The sequence below is a fragment of the Paroedura picta genome, chromosome 3 (genome assembly GCF_049243985.1).
Source record: "Paroedura picta isolate Pp20150507F chromosome 3, Ppicta_v3.0, whole genome shotgun sequence".
Lineage (NCBI taxonomy): Eukaryota > Metazoa > Chordata > Lepidosauria > Squamata > Gekkonidae > Paroedura > Paroedura picta.
Genome location: NC_135371.1, coordinates 81,635,942 through 81,663,134, shown reverse-complemented (window position 1 = coordinate 81,663,134; position 27,193 = coordinate 81,635,942). Strand labels below are relative to the sequence as shown.

General features: G+C 44.8%; 1 protein-coding gene across 7 annotated transcripts in view; it reads left to right on the top strand.

The window, feature by feature from the left end:
* SYNPO (synaptopodin) overlaps nt 1-27,193 on the top strand; it is a 151,554-nt gene that overhangs the window by 31,676 nt on the left and 92,685 nt on the right. Inside the window, exons 2-3 of one of the 7 annotated variants that reach the window (XM_077326564.1) lie at nt 8,726-8,907; nt 21,225-22,097. In XM_077326564.1, the coding sequence (XP_077182679.1) occupies nt 21,653-22,097 (445 nt within the window). In that variant the 5' untranslated portion in view covers nt 8,726-8,907; nt 21,225-21,652. Of the gene's footprint in view, nt 1-8,722; nt 9,005-21,224; nt 22,098-27,193 lie in introns of those variants that run through there. The other 6 variants (XM_077326565.1, XM_077326567.1, XM_077326569.1 and 3 more) reach the window with 6 other exon arrangements.

Sequence of the window (27,193 nt, the reverse complement as noted above, 5' to 3'; positions counted from 1 at the left end):
GGCGGGGGCGCCGCGCACAGCGCGGTTCGCAGTTGCTGCCTTGGTGGCGGCGGGCCAATCAGAAGGCCCAATCGGCAGGTGCGAAGCACCTGCCGAGTGGGCCTTCCGATTGTCAGTCCAGAGGAGGGGCCGATCGGCACCCTTCATCATCCCGGACACAGCCCGCCCTAACTCCTCCCCCCCAGCCCTTATGGCATTATTTAGTCTGCGGTGCCATGCGCCGCGGCCGGTGTTCAGATGATTCTATGAGTGTGAGCTGAGAACACCTCGGGCTGCCACCAGTGGGCAGGGAGGGAAACGTAGCTATGCTGCTGGCAGCTCCACAAGTCATCTGTGAAATGCATGGCACCCCCTTTGGCTTTGGATAGCTCAGCCTTTACCAGATTTACCATGGACTGGTACATAGGGGGGCCTACGTGGTGACTTACAGTCTTACGGTATGGGATGCAATACCATGGTGCAACGTGATTCAGCAGTCTGTGAAAACCTGTGTCCTCCAACAAAGATGGCTGACCATCCACAGTCACCATCTCCCCAATGAGCCTAGTTATAGAGGCCTGTGCCATCTGTGTTGACCTCTTGCTCATCATGCTTACACTCCCCATAGAGCATAGCACTGTCATCATCACCTGTCTTACAGTCCCACCTGTACATTCTGTTATGACCAGACTTCCCCGTTGTGAGGAATCACCCACCATTTAGGCAGTCCCCGATAAGGCCTGGCTGTGAATTAGGTCCACCAATAGTCCTCAAGAATGGGCCCAAGCGTGTGTTTGAGGCAGATGCACACAGAGGTTCTCCAGTCCCCTCCCCCAGCTCTGCAGAGTCAGGTTCCTCCTTCAGAAACAATATGAGCAACTGCTTCTCCCTGGTCTGCTCAAGGAACTGCTCCTCTTTGGAGTCTGTGATGTAGAACACTCGTCTACATCTTCCCCTGCCACACCATCCAAAGTAAAACTCATGGGACTGACAGGGGGAATAGTGAACTGTGGTGGGGGATCCTACTTTTTTGGCACTGGGCAAGCCTCCACTGGGAAGGGCCCTTGTGTCATAAGAGAAGGGGGGTGGGCCTCCCCACTCCACAATGTGTGCCCCTCGTCTGCCCCCTATTCCTCACTTGAGGCCAACCACGCATTGGCACACTACCACTCATGTTCTTGGGGGAAATGGAAAAGGAATTTGATCTATGGGAGAGAGAGCAGCCACTCTCAAATTGTCAATTCAGGCCTGGCAGATTAGTCAAAGTAGATGTGAGACCTATAAATTGGGGGGGGGGGGTTGGGGGGAGATAATAGTGGGATGCCTATTACAAGTCACAACCAACCCTTGCAGAAAATCAACTAGAGGATACCTCAATTGTCGTTGGATGTAAAACAAGGGAAAACCCTAAGGCAGGGAAAACTAAAAAGTGTGATTACTCAGGTAATAAAAAAGGTAATTTTTTAAAGATTACTCAAAAAGTGTGATTACCCAAATATCTGTTGGAAGACGAGCTCTGCTAAAAAAGAAAAGTCCAATAAATTCTTGTCTTGTCTTGCTGATAACTTCATTTCCCAGAAAGTAGAAGGACTTGATTCTTATCAATAGGGAAGAATTAGTTGATGATAAAAGTTGTGGGTGTTCTTGATAGTAATGACTATGTGATTTTGGATGTTATGATCTTGGAGAAGAGAAAAGCTGAATGTAGGCAAAAATACAGGCTGGACTTCAAGAGAGCAAGTTTTAACAAACTTAATGTTGGGAAGAATTCCATGGCCAGAAAAACATAAGTAGATGGAGGTCCAAGAAGGTTGGGAGTTTCTCAAAAGTGAAATATTGAAGGCACAATCAACAATTCCCTTGAGAAGGAAAACTGGGAGGAACCTAAAGAAACCAGGGTGGAGTCTGCACAGGGCTTTTTATCCACTCCCAGTCCAAATAAATCCCTGCCATCTGCACTGAATTCAACTTCCATTTTGATTTTGGGTTCTTTAAATTTTCCATCTTCAACATGAATGACTGAGCTACTGTGACCCTACCTTACCCCCATGATATCCAAGAGCAGAGATAACTCAGTATAATTGATCCTGCCACTGAGGTAGAGAAGCCGTCTGTCCCTAATTGGCTGGGTGCTAGTTCAAAGACTTCCTGGCTGCAAAACTTTCCTCCCAAGATTTATTTTTTCTCTCTGTTTCCCTCTGAAATCTGTTTCTTTAAATGAAACCAGATCTTCTGGGTCAGATGAATTGCACCAAAGGGTACCAAAAGAACTTGTAGATGTAATTTCCGAGCCATTGTCCATTATTTTTTTACAATTCTTGGAGAACAGGTGGAGTACCAGAAGACTAGAGGCAGGCAAATGTTGTCCCCATCTTCAAGAAGGGGGAAAAAGGAGGATCCGAGTAATTACTGACCCATCAGCTTGACATCTATAGCTGGCAAAATTTAAGACCAAATCATCTAACATTTGGTCCTTGAGCAGATAGAGTGGATGGCTGTAATTACTAAGAGTCAGCATGGCTTTCTCAAGAACAAGTCATATCAGACTACCTTATCTCTGTCTCTCTCTCTCTTTCTTTTTTTTGAGGCAGTTACTACCTTGCAAGATCATAGGAATGCTGTGGATATTGTTTACCTTGATTTCAGTAAAACTTTTGATAAGGTTCCCCATGATATTCTTATTGGAAAGTTGGTAAAATGTGGTATGGATCCTATGACTGTTAGGTAGATCAAAAACAGGCTGACAGATCAAACCTAAACGGTGCTTGTAAATGGTTCATCATCTTCTTGGAGAGGAGTGATGAGTGGAGTGCCTCAGGGATCTTTTACTCTATTATATTTTTACCCTGCTTGGCTGTATTTGCCTCTTATTATTATGCCAATAAAGGTTTATAAACTAAAAAAGCCCCAAGGATCTGTCCTGGGCTCTGTGTTATTCGACATATTCATAAATGGATGAAGGAATAGAGGGGGTGTTTATTAAATTAGCAGATGACACTAAACTGAGAGGGGTAGCAAGCACACTAGAAGACAGAATCGGGATACAGGATGCTCTTGACAGGCTGGAAAACTGGGCTAAAATGAATTTTAATCATGAAAAATGTAAAGTTCTGCATTTAGGTAGGAAAAGTCAAATACATGACTATTGGATGGGTGAGGCTTGTCTTGACTGTAGTAAGTGTGAAAAGGATCTGGGGGTCTTATTTGACCATTGACGGAACATGAGTCAGCAGTGTGACGCAGTAGCTAAAAAGGCAAATGGGATTTTGAGCTGTATTAAAAGAAATATAAGAGCCTCTTGTGGCGCAGAGTGGTAAGGCAGCAGATGCTGTCTGAAGCTCTGCCCATGAGGCTGGGAGTTCGATCCCAGCAGCTGGCTCAAGGTTGACTCAGCCTTCCATCCTTCCAAGGTCGGTCAAATGAGTATCCTGCTTGCTGGGGGGTAAACGGTAATGACTGGGGAAGGCACTGGCAAGACCACTCTGTATTGAGTCTGCCATGAAAACGCTGGAGGGCGTCACCCCAAGGGTCAGACATGACCCAGTGTTTGCACAGGGGATACCTTTACCTTTACCTTTAAAAGAAATATAGTGTCCAGATCGCACGAGGTGATAGTACCACTTTACTCTGGTCTGGTTAGACCTCACTTGGAGTGTTCAGCTTTGGGCACCACAACTGAAGAAAGATGTAGAGAAACTGGGGTGTGTCCAGAGGAGGGCTACAAAGATGGTGAGGGGTTTGGAGACCAAGTCGTATGAGGAAAGGTTGGGGGAGCTTGGTCTGTTTAGCCTGGAGAGGAGACAACTAAGAGGTGATATGATAACCATCTTCAAATACTTGAAGGGCTGTCATAAAGAAGATGGAGCAGAGTTGTTTTCTGTTTTCATCATCTTCCCCAGAGGGTCGGACCAGAATCAGTGGGTTGAAATTAATTCAAAAGAATTATCAGCTAAACATCTGGAAGAAGTTCTTGACAGTCAGAGCTTACACTGTTCCTCAGTGTAACAGGCTTACTCAGGAGGTGGTGAGTTCTTCTTTGGAAGTTTTTAATCAGTGGCTGGATAGTCATTTGATAGAAATTCTGATTTTATTAGGCAGATTGTGAGTGGGTGGGCAGGAAGAGATGTGCCAATGTTTGTCTCTTGTGGGCCTTCCTTGCTTACCAGAATTGCTAATTACTGCTGTGGGATGGTGGGTGGTTTTACTCTAGACCAGGCTGGATTCTGGAGATTTTTAGTGTGTGTTTGTGTGTGTGGGGGGGATTATTTGGGCATGAAATTGGCAAATAAGATCCTCTCCCAAATCCCTCCCAATTTTCCCGTTGACACCTATGACTGGACTTGCTGTAAGATTACGGAATATCAAAAGTGGAAATGAGGATGCAGATAGAGAGGAAGAGGGACTGTGGAATGGATGTCCTCCAAAGGCAGGACCACAGCCACAACATTTTTAAAAGGGAGACAACTTAGGAAGACCCAACCTGGTGTGTGTGTTTGGGGGGATGGTTTACAAAAGTTGATCCCAAAGTCATCATCCCCTGATGGGGCAAAAGCAGTGATGCATGACTGGCTTCAAAGTCAATTGGGTGTGAGCTGAAGAAAGAGAGTAGAAAAGAGAAAAGCACAAAAAAAAATGAAAACTTGACTGGTAAAGGTAACACTTTAAGGTAGTCCCATGTGTGATCTGGGGGAAAGAAGTGAGTGAGAGGGGGAATGTGGAAGCCAAGATACTGATTTGGCTATCCAGCCACAGCCACCCCAGATACCAGGAAAAGATGCTGGGTTTGGAGCTCTCAGACAGAATACTTCAAAGACAGAAAATAAAAGATGTCTGCCTGCAGCCAGTGCAAAAGTCTAGCCAGCACCACTGGCACAGCAAGTCTCTGATTAAAAGCCAATTGGGCACCAAATTGGGGGGGGGGAGGCTTTGAATGCCAGCCAGAAATGAGCAGCCAAAGACCCACAAGTAAGGCTGAAGGTGCTCCTTCTCTCTAGAACCACTCTATCCCACAAAATTATCTCCCTCCAAATAGCAATGCGCCTCTCACTCTCTCCACCACCCAATCCCACTGCAAGCAAAACAACACAATGCTCTCTAACGTGGACTCCGGCATTCCCATTGAAACCAAAGGGAGCACTACTCTTGGCTAATGAGGATGCCAATCAAGTTAAATGGGTAATCATTGGAGTAGCCACAGAAACCAAAAGACAACCCTCCCAAGCCCCATCTATGCCAGAAGATAGATTTTTGTGCAATTCTCACGCTCAACACGCGTATGCTGAGGGAGGAAATTCTGCTCCCGAAAAAGCCTGCGAACGCACAGAGAGGGATAAGATTCATATGTGGTCATGCACAGTCGTGGGGGTGGCCATACGAGCCCGGTTCATGAGCTATGAACTACCCAATTTTGTGGCATGGCATAGATCCATGGGTTGGCTTGTACCCATCTCTAGAGACAGATAGCTGACCAAGTGGCCAGCCAGGGCATGCCCCAAGACTCTAACTGGGGTACACTAAGAGCCACCAGCTGGGTTAGCAGAGCTGCCTCTGGCACCCCTGCCCTTTGGCTACCTCATCTAGATAGCACATGAAGGCAGCCTAGCATAGGTGCCATGGTTGCCAACCTCCAGGTCTCCAGGGCCTGGAGATCTCCTGGAATTACAACTAATCCAGAGACCACAGAGATCAATTCCATTGAAAAATAGGGCAGCTTTAGCGGGTAGACTTTGTGGCATCACATCCTTTCTGAGCTCCCTCCAGAGTGGGCCAGGAATCTCCCAAGCCAGAGTTGGCAATTCTAATAGATGTTAGATTTACATTATAAGCCAAACTAATTTAGGTGTCACATGAAAGCATCTCAGATCTAGTGTTATTTGGACATTTAGAGTTCTCAAGCATGTAGGGAAAATAAACAAAGACCAAAAGCCAACACACATCTCCAGTAAATACATCCTCAAATCCCTTAATCTAGTTGCTCAAATTTTGAATAAAGTAGGACCCATGACAGAGTCACAGAAGGAAATGGACACATTGTTCTCATGTTTATTTGGGCAGCTCCATTTTCAACCATTAGCTCCTTTCCCTTTTCTGTTTAAAACCCGTAGAACTCCCTTTTCTCTTTTATATTTATGTAAAATGAAGCCATGGGTGGCATATTATTTATTATTATGAAACTTAATTTAATTTGATATATGTGTGTGTGTGTGTGTGTGTGTGTGTTATTTTAATGATGTTACCAGCCCTGAGCCTGTTTAGAAAGGTGGGCTATAAAAATAAAGTTATTATTGATTACTCAAGGCAAAGCCTGTTGCACCCAGGAATACAATGGGCACTAGCACATACACTTGCATCATGACCTTCCTGGATTCCAGCCCTCCTCCCTCCCTCTCCTTGCTCAATCTTGAGATCCAGCATGGTGAAGTGGTAAAAGGATAGCAGACTCCAGTCTCAAGAGCTAAGTTTGATTCCTGACCTGCTCCTCCATATGCAGCCAGCTGGATTGCCAACTTCTAGGTGGGGCCTGGAAACCTTCAGGAAGATGAAACAGAGAAAAAGGGGAAGAGAAGGGAAGAGGGAAGGAAGGCATCAGTTATCCAGGAGAAAACAACTGCTTTGGAAGGACACTGGCCCCCATTTCCGCACCTCCATACAACAGGTCTACACAGGTGCTCATTGTCCCCACCTTTCCATCAAACCCCACATCTTTCAAAGGCCAGACTGGACACAGCATGGAGGGGAGGGTTGCCACCCTCCTACCCCAACATCTTCCAAAGGCTAGGCCAGGAAAGCTTCAGGGGGGAGGGGGGTGAGCCACTTTTCCCCCCACATACACATTTTCCAAAGGCTGGGCCAGGCATGGAAGGCCCCAATGGGCGGCCTTCTTCCTGCCACTTCCTACACATCTCCCAAAGTCCAGGCTGGGTAAGGAAGGCCATGGGGGAGCTGCCTGTTTCCCACCCACCAACACATCTCCCAAAGGAGAGGCTAGACAGGTAAGGCTATGGGTGGACTCATCCCCCCAAATCTCTGAAGAGCCAGGATGGGTAGCGAAGACTGCCAAATCCTCCACAGAGCCCCTCTGAAATGAGAGAAGGTGGGGGAAAGCACAGAGTGCTCTGATGGCCAGCTACAGGGCCATAGGGAGATGTTGTGAGCCCAGGTCCTGTTAGGGAGGACTCCTTGGAGGAAAAGCCTTGCCAGGAACTCTCAGCTTCAGGTAAAGCTATGGGGAGGGTTGCCTTCTTCTGATCCCCCCAAATCTTCCAATGGCCAGGCCAGGTAGGGAAGGCTGCCGAATCTCTCCTCCCCCCAGCCCCTCTGAAGAGAGGGAGGGTATGGAAAAGCAAAGAGTACTCTGATGGCAGCTGCAGGGCCAAGGGAGATGTTAGGGAGGACTCCTTGGAGGAAAGGCCTTCCCAGGAACTCCCAGCTTCACCCAGATCTCAGCTGGATGAGAGCTTAAAAGGTAAAGGTATCCCCTGTGCAAGCACTGGGTCATGTCTGACCTTTGGGGTGACGCCCTCTAGCGTTTTCATGGTAGACTCAATAAGTTGTGGTTTGCCAGTGCCTTCTCCAATCATTACCGTTTACCCCCCAACAAGCTGGGTACTCATTTTACCGACCTCGGAAGGATGGCTCAATTTTCAACAGGCAGAGAGCTCTGACCAGCAGGAGGGAATAGAGCTGCAAACAAACCAGGGATTAGATCCCAAAGTTGTTGCAGGAGCTCCTCATTCCTCTGCCCAGCCTCCAGCTGCAGCTCTATGCTTGTCAGCCTACCTGGCTCACCTAAGCCAATTAAGCAATGCCAGCTATGTGCTAGAAGAGAGCTCCAATCTAAAAGGCACCACACCACATTAGCAAAACAGTTGCTGACTGCAGAAGACTCTGAGTCATCGCTAGGACCCATTATGCACAGAGGGGAAGGTCCGCCTCAGAGCTGGAATGACGCCGGCGAAAACCCCCGATAATACACACCACTGGCAGCAGCTGAGTGCAGGTTTGATGCCAAAAAAGCTATGTTAGGGAAACACGGAAGAAAGCGAAGCCCGACGCCCGGCCAGGGCGCAACCAGACACAGCATTGTAGAGAGAGTGTGCATAATCGGGGAGGACCACAGGCACCCAGGCAGCGCTACCCTGGAGGCAGGCACCAGAACGCCACGTTTGGCAGGCACTGCCAGCAGCGTACAGCGCAGCCACAGTCAGGGCATGGGAATGAAGGGAACGGGGACCGAATGGTGGCCGTGGAGTCCAGGACGCAGAGGCAGGAGCCACAGGACAGGCGGGGGATGTCCCACAGGGGAGGGAGATCCGGGGGGGGGACGGCCTGATTGACGGGCCGGGTTCGGGAAGCCCCGTGCTGCGCTCCCGTCCTGTTTGCTCCGCATTGCTGACTTTTCAGCCATTGCCACTGGCTGCTCCGGGCATTGCCACTGTGCCGTTCATGCACAACTTGCCGCGCACCTTCCTCCATCACATCTTCCTTCCATCCAACCCCCACCCGTCATAATGGCAGCCGTGTCAGAGTGAGGACTGAGAGGCTGCTGACAGCCTATATTAACTTGAGGGGGCCTGGGTTGTGGAACTGCTCTTTCTGCTGATGCCCTTTGACTGCCTGAATGATGCCTTAACTCACTGTACTGAGATAAGACATTAATTGCATTCTGTCTATTCCTTGGCATTCTTTTTTAAAATACTGATTCTCTATGCCTTCCTGACAGTTCATCTGTGCTTCCTTCCAGCAGAGAGCTGAAACCTGAGACCAACACTGGAGGCAAAGGTAGCAGCTGGTTTCCTTCTTTGCCTGCACCTCTTCCACCTAGCAAGTAGCAAGAAGAGGAAGAAGAAAGATAAGCCCCACAATAGGCACTCATTGGAAGAGTGCTCTCTCCCTATTGGCAGCACAACTCCAGGGAGGGCCAATCAGGTAGGGAGTGAGTTGCCTGCACACAATTTGATATGACTGGCCCTCACTGGCAGACTCCCTCCCTTTTGGCGGCCCACCCTCAGGGAGAGCCAAGCAGGTAGGGAGTCAGTTGTCTGCACACAACTTCAACTTTATAATTTTTAGTGATGTTGATTAGTGATGATGATAGCGATGATTATTATTTTCCCTGCTTATGCATCTCTTAGCTTTACTAAATGAACCTCAGACTGACAATTATTTGAGGATGGTGGAATTCTAGTTATACCTTTTTAAAAATCCCGAACATGGAAGAGGATCAAGCAATACTGAAGATTTACAAGTGTCCAGGTTGGACAGTCGTTAACTGGGGGGAAAAACAACAAGCAAAAGAAGCCAGGCATGTAGCAGCACATTAGTCCTTCATTCCTTAAAGTAAAACAATTCCGCGCATAGCGCGGCTGGCGGGTGCTCCCTGGCCGGCGGCCTGACGTGTCAGGCCGCCAGCCAGGGAGCACCCGCCAGCCGCGCGTAGCCCCGAGATCCAGCAGGGAAGGTCGCTGCCTCGCCGCGCTGCTGCAGCCTCGCCTCATTGCCGCGCTGCCGCAGCCTCGCCTACAGCCACAACACGGGCCCAGGTAGGTCACGCTGTGGTGGGGGCCCGGACGAGCCATGCCGTGCTGCGCCGCCCCATGCCCGTACCGGCCCCACTGACTCCCGAGCCCCGCTAGCACCCGCTGCATTCAGAGGGCAGCGGGTTTACTAGTCTATTCTATATATTAATAGTGAAGTCAGCCAAATCTTATGATACTTAAATCCAATTACTGGAGCTGTGAATAGGCAAGAGCGATATTTTGGCAAACACAAAAAGGGCTTCAGGTTTTCAGAAAAATGTGAAATTAAAACAAACCACATGGGTTTAAAAAACCCTCCCAAAATGATTTAAAAAGAACCTATAGCTTTAAGAAATGGATTCCCTCAGTGGCTGTTGCTAGGCAACCACATTATTCCTGGCTAGGATTCTGTGACTGTAAAGTCAGTGGGAGAGGGCAGGGTCTTTTTCAGGCCTCTGAAAGAGAACTCATTGGGGTTAGGCCTGATTAGGATTGTTATCGTCAGGTTTGAAACTCCTGAAGATTGTGGTGGAGTCTGAGGAGGGCAAGGTTTGGGGAGGCTTCAACTGAATATAATGCCACAAATTCCATTCTCCAAAGCAGTAATTTTATCCAGGAGGACACATGTCCATAATCAGGAGTTCAGGTATAATTTTGGAGGTATCCAGGTCCCATGTGCAGGTTGGCAAACCAAGTTCTACAAGTAACCCCTGGGTTACATGATACCACCCAACTTGCAAAACTCAACCACGCCTGTCTGCTTGCTGTCCTATGAATGCCAGTGTTGTGTAGCAAAGCTTCAGAGTAGGGTTTGGGAGACCCAGGTTCAAATCTCCATCTTGTTGTGGAAGCTTACCTGGTGATTTAGAAGCACTCGTATACTTTCAGCCTAACCTACTTCACAGGGCCTTTGTGTGGTTAAAAAGGGAAAGAGGAACATGTAAGCTGCTTTGGTCCCTATTGTGGAGAATGACAGGGTACAAGTAAATAAATAAGAAATACAGCTGAAGATGGAAGGCAAATAATAGATACCTTAGTGGATGGTTGAGAAGGAGCAAGGAAGTGAGCGAGGAAAAGAGAACAGGATATGGGAATTGCCAGGAAGGGGAAAAGAGGAAATTGTACAGAGTGGGAGATACAGGGAAAGTGAAGTACCACCCCACAAGTCCTTGAGGGTTCTCTACCGTGCGAGTGGATCTGGCCCAGTGGCTGGCGCTACACAATTAAATCACAGTTTTCCTGGAGGTATTCTGCATGGAGCCAAATAAAACAGTTTAACAAACAACCAGTTTAGACCACTTTATTATATTAAAATTGTTGTTCTGCATTAAATATAGTCTGTTGAAAAACTACAGTTGCAATGCTCTCTGCATGAAACAATTCATAGCCCTGCCCCCTGTAGTTTTGCCAACTCCACTTTGTTTTCTAATGGGGTCACTAATCTGCATAACTAAAGATCTTATCTGCATGGCTAATAGACCGTCTCAGGCAGGCAGGAGAGAAATGAATTGGTGAAAAGCATCTTTCAGAAACAACGCTTAAAAGATGCTTAAAGCACTGAAGAGGCAGTTCACCATGCAGAGCAAAATCAGTTTTGCTGAGTAAATTAACTCTTCTGTGCAGAGATCAGAAAAACAACGATGTATTTAGTGAGTTTTCATCAGCTTATCCATCATGCAGAAGAGGCCCTAGGCTGAGGTTGCTGGGAGGAAGGAGAAAGAAAGCGTAAGACAGTTTGGGTTTGAGGAGGGACCTCAGACAGTCTACCCACCAAAGTAGCCATTTCCTCCAAAGGAAGAGTTGCCAGCCTCCAAGTGGGGGCTTTGTATCACCCAGAATTAAAACTGCTGTCTAGGTGACAGATCTGTTCCTCTGGGAAATGTGGCTGCTTTCAAGGGTGGACTCTATGGCTGAGGTTGCTTCCAACCACTAACTTTGCCTTTCCAGGGCTCCACCTCTAAATCTCCAGGAATTTCCCAGCTAGGAGCTGGTAACTGATATCTGTAATCAGATACATGGCAATTCCAGGAGATCACCAAGCTCCACTAGGAGGTTGGCAACCTAGAGGGAGGGAAGGAAGCAGGAGAATGAGAGAAGCTCTGGGGGCTTTCAGGAAAGGGAAATAGTGCGGTAGGGGGAAATGAGATACATCTTGCAAGTCCTTGCAGGTTCCCACTTTTTTCTTTATTCTTCACCAGTGACTTACCAAAGCCCAAAGGAAGAACCTTCTCTATTCTTTGAATAATTAGAAGGTATCACCCAGCAGTACAATTTATAGCCTGAAAGTATGTCCAACATATGAATTAAGAGATGGTATCCAATTAGTCTTTCCAAGCTGTTTTGAATTAATAAATATATTTATTTATTTAGCTGCTGGGGCTGGCGCTTCCCACTAATGCTTAAACATCTGTATGTGGGATATAAATACTTTATTAAAGCTGTTGTAATGCAAAACCAAATGTCTGCTGATAGACACCACATACATGGTATGAAAATGAATATTGTATTGTATTTACAAACTACAGAGTTGAATAGATATAATGGGAGAGTTACAATGGTATCTTTTAGCTGTTAGTATTGCTATGTACAAGAAAACATTATTAGTTGTGTCTGTTCCCCTATGTAATTGAAACTATAATAAAATCATAATAGAAAAACAGCAATTAATGCACATTTTAAAGCCAGTATCAGGCAGACTTATGCCAGCAAATTTGGAAAACTCAACAATGGCCACAGGATTGGAAAAGGTCAGTTTACATTCCAATCCCAAAGAAGGGCAATGCCAAAGAATGTTCAAACTACCGCACCATTGCAACCATTTCTCATGCTAGCAAAGTTATGCTCAAAATTTTACAAGCTAGGCTCCAGCAATATGTGGACCGAGAACTTCCAGAAGTACAGGCAGGATTTCGAAGAGGCAGAGGAACTAGAGATCAAATTGCCAACATACGCTGGATCATGGAGAAAGATAGGGAATTCCAGAAGAACATCTATTCTGCTTCATTGACTATGCTAAAGCCTTTGATTGTGTGGAGCACAACAAATTGTGGCAAGTTCTTAAAGAGATGGGAATACCAGAGCATCTTATTTGTCTCTTGAGAAACTTATATGCAGGACAAGAAGCAACAGTGAGAACTGAACATGGAATCACAGATTGGTTCAAAATTGAGAAAGAAGGCTGTAGTATACTGTCACCTTGCCTATTTAACTTGTATGCGGAGCACATCATGAGAAAGGTGGGATTAGAGGAGTCACAAATTGGGATCAAGATTGCAGGGAGAAATATCAACAACCTCAGATATGCAGATGATACCACTCTAATGGCAGAAAGTGAAGAGGAACTAAAGTGCCTGTTGATGCGGGTGAAAGAGGAGAGTGCAAAAGTTGGCTTGAAACTCAACATCAAGAAAACGAAGATCATGGCATCCGGCCCTCTGAATTCTTGGCAAATAGATGGGGAATAAATGGAGATAGTGACAGATTTTATTTTCCTGGGCTCCAAGATCACTGCAGATGAGGACTGCAGCAAAGAAATTAAAAGACGCTTGCTCCTGGGGAGAAAGCTATGGCAAATCTAGACAGCATCCTAAAAAGCAGAGACATCACCCTGCCAACAAAAGTGCATCTAGTCAAGGCTATGGTATTCCCAGTTGCAATGTATGGCTGCGAAAGTTGGACCATAAGGAAGGCCGAGTGTCAAAGAATTGAGGCTTTTGAACTCTGGTGTTGGAGTCCCTTGAAACTCTTGCGAGTCCCTTGGACTGCAAGGCGAACAAACCGGTCAGTCCTAGAGGAGATCAGCACTGACAAAAGTAAGGCAAAAGAAGAAGGGGACGACAGAGAATGAGTGACTGGATGGAGTCATTGAAGCAGTAGGTGCAAACTTAAATGGTAGAGGACAGGAAGGCCTGGAGGATTATTGTCCATGGGGTCACGATGGGTCGGACACGACTTCGCACCTAACAACAACAACCAGGCAGACTTTGTTCACAAACGTATACACCAGTTTATTCCCCTCTAAACCCTGATATATGGTTTTATCTCTGGACCCCATTTGGAAATTACCCTGATGATACAAGCTGATAAAGAAACAGAAGGAACCTCTAGGTCAGAGAGATTAAGGCTGCCAACAGAGAATGTGTGGAATTTACCACTGGACTTGAATGGAGCCCTTTTCAAGGCTTTGTCATCTCATCTTCAAAAAAGCCACAAATTGATGAACCAAATAGCTTGGAGAAGAAGCAAAGTTAACCATTTCCTAAATAGCAGTAAGGAATGCAGACATTTGAGAATTACAAGGCTGACCCCAGTGAGGAAAGTCTGCTCTGCTCTATAGTCTGCTGCTTCATCTTCAATTTATTCCCCTGCCTGAAGCAACTTGCCTGCCATCATTTTTAAAAGTTCTTTTTCTTCCTTTCCCACATCATACATGGCTGAGTCATCCCTAGACAAATCCCAGTGCAGAATTTATGGGTGAAAGACCACAAGGTGCAAGGAAACTGCAGCCTTCAACAAAGGAATGAAGTGATTATTGCTAAAACAAAATCTTTATGCTGAAGTTTGAACATTCTTATGTTTCTTTTTTGTGGTCTTAAAGCCTCCACATAGCTTGCATCATGGGGGTGGGGTGGGGGGGGGTAGACTTCTAATGATATAATTGTTATTTATTGTTTAAAAAACAATAATGATATAATTGTTATTGTTTAAAAAACAACCATAGTACTCAAATAAAAAATATTATTTTATACTACAGTAGCTACTAAGTTATAAAAACACATGCAAATAACAACAGATAGCACCAGCTTCACTCCCAAAGAAAGTGTTACTTGCAACAGCAAGACTCTTGGGAAGATACATCAGTGATCCCAAGAACTTGGCTGGATCGCAAATTGCAGAACACCCAAAACCAGTCAAATATCTGACTGTGACCACTCATCACTATCATCATCATCATACCATGTTGTTTTTTGCTCAAGTTAACAATGACCACATCAGAGAATGATGTTCCTGGATCCTTGGTGAAAAATGAGTTACAGGACACAAACTCGCTTGTTGGGCAATCAAGGCAAAGACCTGATGGGCTAATGGGATCTGGATCTTCTGTAAAGCAACCAGAGCAGGGACCTGATCAGCTACTGGAAAACCAACAACATTTTTTTAATGGTCTTGAGAACAAAACAGAATCACCATGCAATGTTATCTGAATCAAGGCCTGGTTATTTAAAACAAAGCACTTGAAATATAGAGAACAGTGACTAACAAATTAGTGCCATTTTATCATACAAAACAATTTTTCATGGCAATAAAGTTAGATGAAATAAGGAATAACAGCCACTCAAAGAAAGAACATGGAGAACAAGAAATAAATAAAACCAACCAAGAAATAGGCCATAGATATGAAGTTGCTCTTGAAAGTCCATGGGTTAAGATCAAGATATTAACAATACATCATCAGCTCACTTCTGTAAAGGAAGAACTGAAGACAAAAATCTTAACAGCAAAAAAGACAATGATTATCAACAGAGGCATCACATCAAAATCAAAAGACATCATAGTCAGACTGTACCTGGAGTACTGTGTACAGTTCTGGAGGACGCCCTTCAAAAAGGATGTGGACCAAACTGAGAGGGTGCAGAGGAGGATGCCAAAGATAATTCAGAGCCTGGGGACCAAGCCTATGAGGAAAGTTTGAGATGTTTGGGAATGTTCAGCTTGGAGAAGAAGTGGAGAGGGGACATGATTGATGTCTTTAAGTATTTGAAAGATTGTCACCTGGAGGAAAGCAGGGAGCAGTTCCTGTTGGCAGCAGACAATAGTACCCTCAGTAATGGGTTTAAACAACATGTAGAATGGCATTGGCTACATATTAGGGGGCGGGGAAATTTCATTGTGAGAGTAGTTCAGCAGTGAAATAGGTTGCCTAAGCAGGTGGTGAGAACCTGCTCACTGATGGTCTTTAATCAGCAGCTGGATAGATACTTATCCTGGATGATTTAGGCTGATTTAGGCATTAAGCAGGAACTTGGACTAGGTGGCCTGTATGGCCCTTTCCAGCTCTATGATTCTACCTGTTCTCAGAGCAACACTGAAGAAAGAACTTGCAAGACTCATCGAAAACAATAGTACAGTGACTGAAAAAATTCCTACAGTAAGCAGAACTGTACAGTGCAAAGGCTGTAATAATAAGAGAACTGGGAAAGCACATTAAGAAAAAGGCAGTTAAAGATTTTATGGTGAAATCAAACTGGCAAATGGGATTGCAGAAAAAAATCAACAAACTCCATTCAGACTTAAACACCTTAAAAGAATTAAAAGAAAGGAAACTCAAGAATGAAAGAAGAAAAGTAAACTTCAGGAAGAAATATCAGTTAGATATAAAAACAATAGCCCAAGTTGCAGAAGAAATCAAGCAAAAATTGTTGTAATATCCAAAAAGATTAAGAGGTACAACAGTAGGATCCAGCAACAGAATCATAGAATCATAGAATCATAGAGTTGGAAAGGGCCATACAGGCCATCTAGTCCAACCCCCTGCTCAACGCAGGATTAGCCCTAAGCATCCTAAAGCATCCAAGAAAAGTGTGTATCCAACCTTTGCTTGAAGACAAACAAAACTTCCAATTCCAAATTAACCAAAGACAGCTCTATAAATCCCTTGAGGGATATGAAAGCAGAGAGGTAAAAGCAGACAAAAAAAGACAACAGTCTTCAGGGAAGACTCAGAAGAATACAATAAAAAAGCCATTTGAGTCACAGATGTGATAAATAAAAGGAAAGCAAATGAAAGAGCTCACAATAACCTTAGAAAGCCTGCAAAAACAGTTGAAGAAAGTGAAGAACTGGAGAGTGTATTGAAGAGATGGGGTCCACACTGTTGGCTTTAAAAACTGACGACTCTTCATCCACAACTGGCGTAACAGCTTAATGATGCACTCTGTTCCAAAGCAGTAGACGACTGGGTAACAACTGACAGGATATTTCTTATTCTGAAGAACAAAGAGCAAGGAGCAATGCCAAACAACTTGTGACCCTATTACCTGCCTCCAAACAACTTTTAAATTATTTACAGGCATTGTAGTCAATTCCATTCAAGAATATCCATGTATCAATTCAATTTTACCATATGAACGAAAAGGACTTTTCCAAATAAAATCTTGTGCTAAAGATCAGTTACTGATTGATAAAATAATCTTTAAAAAGGTAAAGGTATCCCCTGTGCAAGCACCGAGTCATGTCTGACCCTTGGGGTGACGCCCTCTAACATTTTCATGGCAGACTCAATACGGGGTGGTTTGCCACTGCTTTCCCCAGTCATTACCGTTTACCTCCCAGCAAGCAAAATAATCTTACAACATTATAAAAAGCAGAAAACAACTTGACTGTTGCCTGGATTGATTACAAAAAGGCATTTGATTCAGTCCCACATTCATGGATCCTGAAAACTCTAGAAATGATAGACATCAAAAAAAACTCTAACAACATTTATCAAAACTTCTGTACATTCACAATCATTCTGAATAGCACAGGCTTAGGATACCAGCTTTCAAAGCCAGGCCCAAAGATTTTATACTCCCTGCATATATAGATTACTTGAAAATGTATGGAAAGTCATGATCAGATACTGATTCTTTACTACAGACTGTCTGAATACTCAGCAAAGATATAGCAATGGAATTTGATCTTGACAGCTATGCATCATTAGCACTGAACAGAGGAAGGAGCAAGAAGAAATCAAGATGCCAAACAACAATAACATCAAAACACTGACTTTTTTTTTGGGGGGGGGACATCAAATATCTTGGGATTTTCTGAGGATGACAACATCAAGCATATCCTTGTTAAGAAAAATACAACCAAGGAATATTACCAAAGAGTTAAAAAGGTATTGAGAACAAAATTAAATGGTGGCAACACAGGTAAAGGCAATTAACATGTGGGAAGTCCCAATTCTAAGATACACAGCTGGCATTATCTATTGGAAACAAGGAGAATTAAAAGCAATAAACTGCAAAACTCACAAGATAATGACAATTCATACCCTAGAAGTGATGTTGGTCATCTTTACTTTCTAAGAAAATTAAGTGGAAGAGGTCTCCTGAAAGTTAAGCAAGCAGTTGAAGAAGAAAAATGAGCACTGAATGACTACACAAAGAGGAACTTCTAGCTGAAGTGTACAAAACAGACTTATTTAAGGTTACAGAAATCAAATAAGATTACAAAATGTTTGCAATCAAAACTCACCTTGACAACTGGGAGGAAAAGCATTTACATGGGCAGTGCTTGAAAGACACAGAGAATAAAGCTGATAAACCTGGAGGTGGCTCCAAAATCAGCACTTGACTGATCCTAACTGCATCCAGCAGCCCCTCAAATGAATAGTATGAAAGCCAAAAGTCAGAAGAATAGTTATAATAGCAATTGTCAGTTTTGCAACTCAAAAATAAATAAAGGATAAAACAGTCGACTGGATTGTCAGTGCCTGCAGTAAAGTTGCTCAAACTGACCATTAAGAGAATGTCATGGTAGAGTCGCAACAATGTTGCACTGGAATCTTTGCAAGAAGTATGGCTTACCATCAACCAGAAATTTATGAAAGCACAAACCCGACAAGATCATGGAGAATGATGAAACAAAGGTTCTTTGGAACTTCCAGCTGCAAATCTGGTGCATAATCACAACTACAGAAAAAATGAGAAATAAGGATTAGATCATTGACATTATAATCCTTGTAGACAGCAGAAAAGAAAGAACAGGAGAAACTCATGAAATGCCTACTGTTGGGAATGCCCCGTTTACCCAGCCTACTGTGTAAGTTAACCTCGACTCAGGACAGCTCGACTGGCTCAGAGGAGACAGATGGACGTTGGGGATGGAGAAACGAATGAATGGACTCACCTGGGGAAATGAAACCTACGGAAGTGAAGGACCCAGCTCGGGAAGCACTGGGGAAAATGCCACAGGGAGATGGGAGAGTGGGCACACTCGGGCAAATGGGGAGAACACGGGGAAAACCATGGGCAAGGTGTCCGATGCAAGACGCAGAGTCCCAGAAGGGCGGAGTCTTTCTTTAAAGGCTCAGGGTGGAAACGTGGGGAGGAAGGCTACTTAACTGCGAAGGTTGCCATCAGTGAAGGAACTACCCTGAATCCAGGAGCGGTAGGAAAGAGAGAAATCCTAACCAACTCAGTTCTGAGACACTACCTCCAAAGAAGTGCCATTCCTTCCGCAGTCTTCCAGCTCCGAGCACCGTGGCGGATAAGAAGTGACAGACAGACTCCCACGGACCCTGACACCTACAAAAGACAGTTAGAGCACCTCTGTGAGAGAAAGGCGACCATCATGCCAGTTGTCATTGGAGCCCTTGGAGCAGTGCCTAGAGGTTTCAAGGAACTTCTGGACACTGAAAAAATAACACTTGTTCAATTCCAGAAGACAGTGTTGCTTGGAGAAGCAAGAATCCTTCAGAGATAGCAAGAAGAAGAATCCTCTGCAATTCCCAAGAACATGTCTAGATCTTGAACTGGCTAGATCTCAAAGCTATCATTCATATATTTGACCATGGCAATTCACAACAACAACAAGACAGAATTAAAATGTAGTTTTATAGGGAGACTAGGAGTTAAGCCCACTGTACTTGAAATACAGCAGGCGCTAGGAGGCTCTCGCCACCCCCTCCCAGGCCAGCTTCCCAGCTTCGCGGCTGAGGAAGTAGCTGGACCCAGGTCTTTCCCCAGCCGCAAAGCAATCTACCCCCCTCCCTACCCAGCCTCTCCCCGCTCCCTCCCGGCCCAGCTTGCCTGTCTTGCAGATGGGGAAAGAGCTGGGTGGGCACGTTGGCAATGTGCCGGCCCAACTCTTTCCCCAGGCGAGAAGCAGTCTCCCCCCCCCTCCCTACCCAGCCTCTCCCCACCCCCTCCCGGCCCAGCTTGCCTGTCTTGCAGATGGGGAAAGAGCTGGGTGGGTATGTTGGCGACGCACCGGCCCAGCTCTTTCCCCAGCCAGAAAGCAGCCAAGCTGAACCGGCTCTTGGGCCGGCAGCGATGGCCCCCCCCCCCGGGCCAGATTCGTGGGGCTTGTGGGCCTACCTCGCTTCTCAGCGGCCAACATAAGAATGGCCGCCATGGGGCGACTGTGGGACACGTGGGGGGTTGGGCGGGTTGGGAGGTGCTTTACACCTTCCAACTGGTCTGTTTGTGATTTGTGCCATCCATAGAACTCGCAGAAGCTTTCTCCAACACCAGAGTTCAAATAAATCAATTCCTCTTGTGTCTGATTTTTTAATTATCCAACTTTCACAGTCATAAGTGGCTCCTGGAAATATGACAGATCTAACTAATCTACATTTGGTAGTCAGGCCTATGTCCTTGCTTTTCCATGTTCTGTTCAAGCTCATCATTGCTGAGCGGCCCAGAAGAATCTGACATTTTATTTCCATACTGCAAATGCCACTCCCATCAACTTGTGATCCCAGAAAAATGAATTCTTTAATGCATTCACACCTGAGCATGCCAGTAACAAGCCTGGATAAATGGGGTGGGTTAAGGAAAGACCTGGCAACCTACCTTGTAAAAAAAATGCCAAGAAAATCCTATGGTATAGCTCCCAAATGATTATGAATTTATAGCTGCACGTAGCAGATCCTTACTGGGCTACCAGGGCAGAGTCTGCACTTACTTTGTTTATTCCATTGTCAATCCTGTTGAATTCAGATCGCTTTGAACTCGGGTCTTCCTCTTCCCCCCTCCCCATTGAAACAGGAAAGGCTTCTGCATGTGATTAGGGAGGCTCAGAAGAGGGGGGGGGAATGGAGAATCTTTCTTTGTTTTCTTGTGGTCAGAGGAGGGAGGAAAAATCCTTTCTTTTCTTGAAGGGGGGTGGGAACGAAGAAGGCACAAAAAAAAATCCAAGGCCGACAGAAGTTGAGAGAAATTAGGGGCTTCTCCTTTAAGGCAGGCTTGTCACATGACCACCTGTAGCCAATCACGGGTCCTCTACCATGGAGGAGAGTCCAGATTCAAAACAATGCGATTTCATAATATATTCAGGATTAAAAGCACAGGAAGATATCGCACAATAAAGGTAGGGTCACTCCAGATCAATCCTTCTTGCTGCAGAAGGAAAATTTAAATCGCTCCAAATCCAAACGGAAATCGCATTCTGTGTAGAGGGCAGGGACTGAATCAATCTGGGGTTGGAATAAAAGCTCCGTGCAGTTTACATACAGGATACCTCGAATTGTCTGCCCAGTGTCCTCTCTCTTGGGGGTCTTGAATTAGGTGAGGGCCTTTTGGAAGTTAAAAATGCCAACAAGATGATCTCTGAGAACTGATAACAGGGAAACATCAAAATGCTTTCTCTAGAATCCTCAGACCTGGGCTAGATCATTTGCAGGTCCTTTCACCATTATGGTCCTTAAAGGAACTGGCTAATTTGGTCCAGAAAGCAACACGAGGGAGAGTTGTTTAAACTTTTCTCTTATTCTGTTTCCCCAATCTAGCCCTAGCCCACTATTCATTAACCATGAGGGGGAAAAGACAGATACAACATCCTAACTAACCTCTGTTTCTAAATGTATGCACATATGTATTTACGTTGTTAATTTAAGATTTTATTATTTAAAATATTGTAATATATACAACTATAAGTAACGAATACTGGTTAAGATAACCTTTTTGTATAAAATGGAACATTTTAATGAGATTTCTATTTTTGTGCTGTTCTTTCCAGTTAGATTTCTTTGCTTGGAAGCGACTTCATGCATGCAACACTGGAGCAGAGATCGAGAAGGGGCCATTCTTCTTCATTTTGAGCAGCTGAAGTCTGCAAAGGCAAGTCTCTCCTTCAGAGGCCCTGAATAATTCACAGCTAAAAGTCTGCAATTCCTCTTTGAAAGCAGAAATGCAACACCCACACTCTCATCTGGTACCACCCATCTGCATCCATGCCTGCAAGATCTTAATGGTCAGGCTGGAGAAAGGATTAGTACACTAGCGCAGCCTGGGAGTTATTTACTCCCCCTCATTTGTGGACAATTATACTAACGTGTTCAAAATCATACTCTTATTTCTGAGCTCTAATCAAGGGCCGATCCTTACAACTATAGAAAGTCAAGGAAGCATTCACCCTTATCCAGTAGGGGTGAGGAAGGGAACAAAATGCTCAAGGCAACCTTACTGCAGCCTTGTCTCCAACCTCAGTCAAACTATGCAGGGCCTGATAAAGTAAACCAAAGTCCACACAGTTCTAAGAGTCCCAGTTGTAGAGGAGGCTACAGTTGCCTTGGGAGGCAACCCGGAAAGGAGAAAGAAAGCAATCCAGTTGGGAAAAGATCTGAAACAAAGGATCAAGTGATAGATGAGTCCACGGGAGATCATTTTCCACAGAAGCCCTGCAGAACCAATGGAGAGATGCTACTGCTCCAAACAGATGGTAGTGGACTGGGATCCAGTGATGAGCATCCTGTAATGAAAGACTCTCTAAGGCCTGCTTCAGGCCTGCTCTGTTCTGGGCCTAAAAACAGAAGTGACCAAAGCCAAGAATGGAAAGTGGTGAAAGTTAAACGAGTCCTTATTTCTCCTGTTGGTGAGCCTCGGAAAGCAAGTAAGTAAAGTCCTATTTATCATAAGTCACGCCATCCTCCGCTCACTTACTCTGGAGTTAGCCCTGCTATAGTCAGTGAGACTTATTTCTGATAAATACATACTGGATCAGGCTGCAAGTGAGGTTTGGCAGCCGATTCTCAGTCTGAGACAATCTTCTCGACAACTCCATTTAGTAGCTAGCATTCAGTTCACTCATTGTGAGGTTTTGTCATAGCTTTTTCTCGTGTTGTTCTTCTTACCACATGAACTGGAGTGACACATTGGTGGTGGTGGAGGGGGGAATCTGACTCTGTCCTGAAGGTAAGACAAGTAGCTGCTTGCGTGGCCATCATTCAACTAAGAGAATGATAATCATAACTCTTTCCTGCAGTAGGAGGTTTCCTGGAAGTGGTTCCCTCTATGATCGAAAGTTCAGATCAGTTGATTCTCATGTTAAGGTCTGTGTCAGTATGTGTATTCAAAAGACAGAAAGAGGTGTAGAGTTGGTGAGGTGAGCTATCAAACAACTTTGTTGGCACAGCACAAGCTGTGACAGTGCCTCGCCGGATTCATGTTTTACAGGGGTCCGTTTAGTTAGCTTTCAATCTTCCTCAAACTTTCGTTTTTGAATATCATTGCTGCATGATATATGCCATTTTTGCACTTAATGGGAAGACTAGGAACAAAATAGGGTGAGCTCCTGATCACATGTAATTTCTTACTTAGGACACCACGTCAAGAATAAGGGTATACAAGAAATGTCAGATTTGTTTTGGGTTCTTATGCTATTATAAAAACTTGAACAAAGTCTTTTAAAATTGGATTACAGCTAATTGTATTAGGAAAATCGGTCTAATAATGGTTTGACTGGGTTTCAGTGGAAAACACATTTTCAGGTATAGCTCCCCCCCCACACACACACACAACCAATTGGGTGTAAATCTATGGGATTTCACCCCTTACTCAATGAATCCTGCCTGCCAGATTTCAGACAGATCCCTGTTCTATAGGCAGTTTAACATTCTTACTGGCAGTGAGCACAGGAAAGTATGAATTGGCATATCAGTGAGATTATCCCTCCTTCCCGGGAGTGAGAGACATTCTGTTTTTTAACAAAAATGAGACAGGGTGCTGAAACCTTACTCTTCCCATGTCTTACTTTGTTGTGCTTCATTTCCTCTCATCATTTTTCTCCCAGCCCTGCTGAATTCTTAGATCAGAAACTTGTGGAGAGAAAATACACTTCAAACCATGGAATTCAGTGAGGCAAGGCAGGAGGGAGCAGGATTATTCATGTGCTCTCACTTTGTTTTAAAAATAGTCGCCCCATGTGCTTAATACACAAACACGTAAACTCATGACATGGAGAGTGACTGGATTCTTCACCATCACTGATCTCTCTCACATCTCCTAAGTTTGTCTATACAGGTATTTCCTCTTCACAGTAATGGGGATTGGGTGGGTCTCTGCCTTTATTCCTCTCCCAACCTGCAGAACAAAATGGGCTGCCTGTCACTGGGCAAGACCTAGGCTGCTGTTCCTATGTCCTCCCAACTCTGTAGCCTTTCCTGTCTTTCAGCTTCTGTACAAAATCACTGCCTCTGTCTCCTGCTGGGGGCATATCATGAGGGAGGGAGCTATCAATAACCTCAGTAACCCCTCATTGGAGACTTGGCTCTCTATGCCCCCAAACCTATGAGAGGTGAACTGTAGCCTCTGCTTCTTCCAGCTTTGCCTGCAAGCATAAGAAGAGTTGGTTCTAATATGCCACTTTTCTCTACAAGAAGGAGTCCCAAAGTGGCTTAAATTCACCTTCCCTTTCCTCTGCCCACAGTAGATACCCTGTGAGGCAGGTGAGGCTGAGAGAGCCCTGATATTACTGCTTAGTCAGAACAGCTTTATCAATGCTGTGGCAAGCCCAAGGTCACCCAGCTGGCCGCATGTAGGGGAGTGCAGAATCGAATCCAGTTTGCCAGATTAGAAGTCTACACACTCCTAACCACTACACAAAGCGGGCTTTGTTATTACCTAGAAAGCTCAGAAGAACAAAGTACCTCTTTTAAACACAGGGCCCATGGTTATACCAAAACAGAAATCTTCCAAAATTCATACATGGTAAAGCAGTTAAGAGAACATGGAAACTGTATGCAAAATTAGTCAGGTCCATTCCGCACAACTTAAATGTAGCAGAAGTCTTACCTTTGGTAAATGCTACAAATTCAAGGTTCCGCATGACGTCGCACACAATCTGCAACACTCCTGCAACACTCCCAGAAAAAGCACTTTGTTGTAGCGCTTTTCGGGGAATCAAGAAAAGTGGATTCCCCCTGAAAAAACTGCTACACTTCTGCGCACAAGCTGCAACAAACCAGAGAAAGACATGTGCGTTCTCAATGTAGCAGTAGAAAGAAAGTCCCTCCCCCGCTCTTGCCCCGAACTTCCGGAGAAGCGATCGCGATTTTTTCCCCTTAGACCTGCGAAAGCAATGAACGAGTGAGGCTTCTCTGGCTAAAGTCCCTTCACAGAAGTGATTTAAAGTAAAACAAAGCTCCCAACACAGCCCCCTGTTCGGCACTGCCCGTAATTTCGGCCACAAATCATGTCCGTGGGGGGGAATTTTTTTTTCTACTTGAGGAGCATGTAAACAATTAATTGCCAGCTCCTATGCCAGCAAAAAGGTCTTTCCGATGCAACAATTGAACACAGATTCGTTGCAACGGGTGTGTTTGGTTTTTAAAAAACAGTTCTTAAAGGGAAAGGAGCTTTTCGGGAGCATGAACACAACAGCCCATTGGCTGTTCCGTTTGATAGACAGCCAGGGGCGGGAAGAAGCACAGAAAAAAACCGCTACCTTTGTTGCAATTCCAGCGAGACTGGAAACCTGTGGGGAATGAATGAAACGCTACTGGGTATGCGGAATGATGAAATTCCACTATTTAATATTGCGTTTCTGCATTCTGTGAACAATTGGCAACATTGGTCCTTGTGCAGAATGGCCCTCAGTCAGGATAAATCTGACTGGTGGGAAGATTTCTTAACTGCTCTGGTTGGACAATGTCCCTCTTAGGAACCTTTCCGCATAGTCACTCTATCCCCTTGCTGTTTTTTTCTCTCTTGCTAGTTAAGGAAATTAAACCAGACAGTGAGATGCCATAATGATAATGTTTTCAGTTGCTCCTGAATATTGGTTATAATTCTGGTTTGGGTCCAGACTAAAGTCTTAATCAATAAAATAGAATGTTCCTACTCCATCCCTTTTTTTGAAGTCCACTGAACTCCACAAAAACACCATTCCAGAGAAAGGAACACAAGGAGGGGTTGTGTAACCAAAAGGTAGATAGTAGGAAATATCTAATTTAAGTCTAGATTCAGACTGTTGGATTCATAGCATTTCTGGCTGAATAAGTGTGATTTATTCCAACACCACATTCCTAGTCAGCAGTAAGATATTTAGCACCAGCACAACACTTTGGAAAAGTGAAAGACTTTTTAGGAGGAGCTACTTATCCTTGTACTGAGAATTGGTTCACACATGAACATGCTTTTCTTCAATTGCCTTGATTGCTATGCATTTGATGCCATCAGTATTTGCCATCAGCTATTTCTGTTGATGGGCAGCCAGCCGCCTAACCTTCAGATTCTTTGGATAAAAGTCTGGAGGCCATGGTAGATTGGCTCAAGTGGAAAAAGCTGAAATTAAATCCAGCTACAAGTGAGGTCCTCTGGCTGAGTTGGCTTGCTGAAGCTGAAGTGGTGCAACTCCTGTTAAGAGCCTCAGTGTGATCCTGGATGCTGCCCTATCTATGGAGGCCCAGGCCACAAACGTCACTTACCAGGTGTTTTACCACCTTTGCTTTGCCTTTGCTTTTGCCTGACTCAATGCAACTGTCACCTCCACGCTAGACTTCTATAACTCACTCTATGCAGGGCTGCCCTTGAACCTATTCCAGAAACTCCAACCGGTCCAAACTACAGCATCTTGGGTCCTTACTGGGAGCCAATGGAGAGCACACATTATACCTGTGCTCTCTCAGACACACTGACTTCACACTGGAGACCAAATCAGGTTCACGGTTCTGATTTTTACGTTCAAAGCTCTAAATGGTCTGGGACCTCTATATCTATAGGACCACCAAAAAACATTAAAATCAAGCATCCAAAACTTGTTCAGGGTCTCTGCCCCCAGAGACTTAAAACTTTCCTGGTAGAATGCTCTGCCTAGTGAGATCAGGCCTGCAAGACCGAACTGTTCTGCCAGGTCTACAGCTGAGGCCAGGAAATAACACCGATATTGACCTCCCCACCTGAGAACTCATTCAACAGGGAGGCAGTTTTAAAATGTTTTAGAATGTTTTAATAATGAAACCTTTATAGGACTGTTTTTAAGCCTGTTTTTACCTGCCCTGAGCCTAACAGGGAAGGGCAGGATACAAGAATACAGTTGTTATTATTATATCATTATAACTGGAAAGAATGCATGAACCAAGTTCACTGAAAATCTCAGGTGGCATTAAATTTCTACCTGTGGTGGCTCACTCATATATGCAAGCCTTCACTTGACCTGGCAGTCATTAGATAATAGAACATTCTTGAGGAGAACTACAGATCAGAAAAGTAGCAGTGATTAAGATAAGCATGCAACAGGAGCAAGGTTTGTAAGAGACACCTGTCAGTGAGGGAAGATTTGATCCTTCTGTCTTGAAACAACTTTCCTTAAGTCCCTTGTTTGATCCCACCATGTGAACTTCTATGCTACAGTCATTCTATGTTTCCTTTGCTGTCAACCATTACTGGTTGAATATGTACAGAGGGGCATATTCTGTCACATTTCACCCTCCTGTGGAATTATACACTGGTTTGACAGCCAGTTTATATAGAAGAAGAAGAGTTGGCTCTTATATGCTGCTTTTCTCTACCCGAAGGAGGCTCAAAGCGGCTTACAGTCACCTTCCCTTTCTTCTCCCTAGACACCCGGTGAGGGAGGTGAGGCTGAAAGAGCCCTGATATTCCTGCTTGGTCAGAACAGTTTTACCAGCGCTGTGGCAAGCCCAAGGTCACCCAGCTGGTTACATGTAGGGGAGCATGGAATCGAACTCGGATCGCCAGATTAGAAGT